The 4,391-nt window shown below is 47.3% G+C and overlaps 1 protein-coding gene across 1 annotated transcript in view; it reads right to left on the bottom strand.

The window, feature by feature from the left end:
• Positions 1-315: 315 nt before the first annotated feature.
• The window catches only part of T265_05382 (hypothetical protein), a gene marked incomplete at both ends in the record, with an annotated part of 58,982 nt that continues 54,906 nt past the window's right edge, over positions 316-4,391 (bottom strand). Inside the window, 2 exons of the mRNA XM_009170380.1 lie at positions 316-2,393; positions 4,150-4,238. Of these exons, the coding sequence (XP_009168644.1) occupies positions 1,561-2,393; positions 4,150-4,238 (922 nt within the window). The remainder of the gene's footprint in view (positions 2,394-4,149; positions 4,239-4,391) is intronic.

Here is a 4,391-nt window from a genome sequence, read left to right as displayed (position 1 = left end):
AGGATAGCCTCGAACTTCCAGGTGTCCTCACGGTAGGCAGTGACCAGCGAGTAAACCAAACAATGACTTATCTTACCCCCGAAAAACAACCCAAGCTCCTATCCCTTATCGCTTTAAAATGTCTTCAAGCACACAAAAGCAATGTCATATGGCTATTTTATTGATGGTATACATTCATACCTTATCTGATTACTCCGTGACAAAAATCATGCCACTTTTCGTGTAGTTAGATCACAGGGTCACACACACTCCCAAAACAAGTCGCCCACAGTGTCATAGGAAGAACCAGTACAGCAATATAGACAAAGTATTTTACCACGGCACGTTTGTTCACCATAAACATTAGTGAGGGTGGGGGATGGGAATGCACATTACCCGGGGCTCTGCAGTATGATGACGGGCTGTGCGCGCAGACAAGATGAAAAGCCAGAATACATAAGAACAAGTGTTTTTTGCGTACGCAATATGAAACAAAACGATCTTGTGCACGAGACCCGCTGGGGTGGAGGACAGGGAACCCAGCCGAAGGACGCGGTCTCATAGAGGAAGCACTAAATCCACGGTGGGAAGGATGGGGGGAGGGAAATACTGCGATCCTACGGTCAGACGAAGAAGGATCGGCGCAATCGGATGGTAGGCTCAAAAGAACAGCCAGCCTTTTAAGCTGGGGTGAAGCACTGACTAATCTACGGTGGTATGGCACAAAGTGGAAAACACACAAAACGTGCGAGGCAGGAGATGTGTGCAGTCCGATCGGAAGTGTGCATCAGGTGATGAAATAAGAAAACAAGTTCACTATATCGAGAGAGAGAGGGAGAGAAAGGAGAGGTTTTCAGGAGCACTAATGCTTGTGTACAGTCTACAAAGAGGGTGACACAGCTATCACAGACCCACAATGACTCACTGACGGAGAGTGCCCAACGTCTGGAGACAACCGAAACGTCGTAACACGGGGAGACAAGTGGACACGAGAAGCTAGAACTCCGAGAAGATCATTCACGCAAGAACTGTGGAACGAAACAACTTTCAAAGGAGGGAAACAGGCGAGGATAAATACCGTTGGTGCAAAAACGGCGAGCGGGAATGAACGTACATGGACACACAAAAAAGGCACCGTATATTAATCAATAGAGATGCTAGAAGATAAGGGTTGAGAAAAATAGGAAATGGGCCGCCTGCTTGGATGAAATGCAATGCAAAATCGACAAAGACTGTGCGCCCCGATTCGCAAGAACGTGAAAGATGTTTTGCTGCAGGGCAACCATTGAAGTGATTTGCGGTGAGTATGGTAGGTATGTGTCTTTGAGTGGTGCATCACAACGGCTGTGGGAAATGTGTCGACTGGGGAGCGGAAAACAGGAAATATGTTCACGGGACGGAGTGGTTTTACAGATAAAGATCGATCACAACTGGCCTAGCTATGGAGTGTTCGGTGTGGTGACCGGTTTGTGCCTGTGTGCGTGTGTGAGAGGGAGCTGAACCGAGGTTTGTCTGAAGCGGAACAATACAAACACAGTAGTTCCTCAAGGTGCTGTTCAGCATGACCGAACACCATGGGGATCAATTCAATTTATGACAGGTATGCCTGGGTTTCTTCGTCACTGTCTGGTCAGAGTGAATATGGTAGGGGAGAGAAGGACGCTTTCTACAGATTCCACCATTCTCACTACCATCAGTGCAAGTGGCTGATGAAGTAGGAAAGTTGGAGTGGGGAACTGCGATCGGTGACTTCAGCTTGGCCCAAACGGCCGCGGTGAAGTCACGTTCTACGCGGGGACGTTTCGAGGACGAGTGAGCCGGTTCGCAAGTGGCGATTGGCCTTGTTACTTGATCGCACATTTGCGAGACGGTCAATCCTGAGTTCGAAGGGGTGTCGGAATCGGGTGGATTAGTATCGTCACGAATTCCCTCGTAGTCAGGCTCTTCCTGTGAAAGCAGAAGACGCTGCCATGAAGGGATGTCTGAGATAGGCGAACCAGACCAGGAGTGAGTTGGCTTGGTCTCCCGTGGGGGCAATGCAGCCACCATTGCTTCATCATAGCCATCACCCCAAACGTTGGGATCTAAGGCAGGATGTGTTGTAGTTAGGAACTGATCAGAAGGCGGCCATCTTAAATAGGACTGTGGAAGCGAATTAGTGGATTTCGCCTGCTCGGAGGGTCGTTCATCTGACACGGAAACAGGACAGAGCGAGGAATGAGTATCTCGGAACTGGACGTGCAAATGAATACCACGACGCTGAAGTTTGAGAGGGTGTGAAGCGGTTTGTATCTCGGACAAAACCTCGTAGAATTGATCTGCTTGATCTGACTGACGGGGTTCGCTGCCACGTAGGAAGGAACAGCAGATTTCGTGGATCCATGGGATATCAGTCACTAGGTCCCAGTTAGCGCCTGAAAATAAGTGAACGAATGGAAGTAAACGTAGTCTTAGAAATGAACTGGGATAGCCTGTTCACCTGAAATTGGGACAGAAAAGACATCACAAACTCGTGGAGAAAGTCCATCAGTGGTGTTGACATTGTTTAGCCTGTGATTCCAAAAATCTCAGGACGAGCTCAGACAGATGCTTAGGTGACAGCTCCATACAAACTCCTCTCGAACAGACCATCTGTTCGCGGTCCTCGACCAGGAATTCAATGCCATAATGTCACCGGTGTTCTTATTGTTCGTCTCACCGGACTACGTGAACAAATAGGACATGTCAACAGCTATTGAGCCCTATAAGTCCACTTCAAACGGTGAGTCGATAACACCACTCAAATGCTTCACGGGTTAGAAAGCTGTTCCAAAAAAACCGTCCGCAAGCAACTCAATCAATCAGTGAGGATAAAACATTAGAAATTTGCTTCTTAACACAACATATGTGTACATGGTGGAACTCTACAGTGACTTAAAAGCGCGATTTCGAAAAGTATAGCTCAAAAAACCGCAAGTTTGGTCAGCAGTTTTCGAAATAAGAAAATAAGCCGACTGTTTGTATTCTGTGTGGTTTTAATCTCATTGGAGCAATTCGAAGTGGATAGATTATCGGGAAGGAAGAATGTCCTGATGCTCCGTTGCTCTAAATCGGACAGAACAGGACAAGGGGGGGAGGTGATCGTCTGCCTAGACAAACCATGACCATGAGGGAATATCCAACACGTCTGAAGAGCCGTAGATAATATTCGGGAAGTGGATTGCAGTGTCTTAATACAGATTCTCTATCTTCATGACATGGGGGGGGGCAGTACGACTGCCTTAATAATAACACAAGGTCAGAGATGACCGATTAACTAACCCGGAGGTAGATCACTCTCATTGCATTCGTCCCCATGGATTAGGCAGGTGGAAAATTGCCATTATGCTGATTGTTACGTCATCCTTGAAACAATCCTCAGAGGTTCTCCTGTGGCCTTGCTCTTCCAGTCCTGTTCCGACTCCAGCGCCGAAGGACACGGACAACAACTGTTACGTCTAACCTAACCCAGCGCTTCGACACAGCCAAGAAAATTTGGACACGTTGGAGATATCGTCGTACCATCATGGATAGAAGACTAACCCGACCCACTAAAATAGCTGTGCACAACCACACGGTCACTTATACACGAATTTGAACATTTCCACACTCTCCGTGGCAATATTCACTTCACTCTTGAAGGACTGGCCATGGGGAAATACAGTAGCCCCGAGGGCAGCAATGGGAAGCAAGCCTTTCGGCCTATCCTGGAAGAAATTGAGTTAAGGGTTAGAGCAGGCTAATAGTAGGTAGAAGCACTAACTGTACATCTATCGAGTGCGTGGGTTATATGGTTTCTAGTCTCAAACGAATGTCACGGCTTTTACGGTCCTGCTGGTTTGCCACGTAGGCTCCAGGCTCATTCGTGGTGAAAAATGTCGAATATCATCGGACTACTTCCATTAATAAGTAGGTAGACAACACAATTTACACGATGGCCACGTGATGCAACCTCGAGAGAGCTTGTCGAGATGCAAAGTCAGTGGACACCTCACGTAGACGGAAAGAAAACAGACGTTTCGCTGTTCACTTGGTCTGAGGCGAAATAGGATCTGCTCACCAGGTTATAGTTGAAAAATTCTAGTACGCCACACCCACTAAGTGAGGGAGAGCGGAAAATTCATGGAACCAGAAAATAAAGACGCCACTTACCGTGCTCTGAGCGTCGGAAACTGGATGGAGACGACAGCGCAGTGTTTGGTTTCGGATACACTTGCAGTAGTTCTCGACGAACAAGCATACTAGGCGAAGTAGTGGGAAGAGGGGTGAAAACAATTGAATAATAAGCTTGCCAAACATATACACGCAGAGGAGAAACACGAATGACATTCTATTATTCATATGGGAGACTCGCCAATGATAGCCTGGAATTTGAAGACGGAAGCATTGAAATT

This window comes from Opisthorchis viverrini (assembly GCF_000715545.1).
Source record: "Opisthorchis viverrini unplaced genomic scaffold opera_v5_101, whole genome shotgun sequence".
NCBI classification, from domain to species: domain Eukaryota; kingdom Metazoa; phylum Platyhelminthes; class Trematoda; order Opisthorchiida; family Opisthorchiidae; genus Opisthorchis; species Opisthorchis viverrini.
Note: the sequence above shows the minus strand (reverse complement) of the source record. Positions and strands in the feature narration are given on the sequence as shown.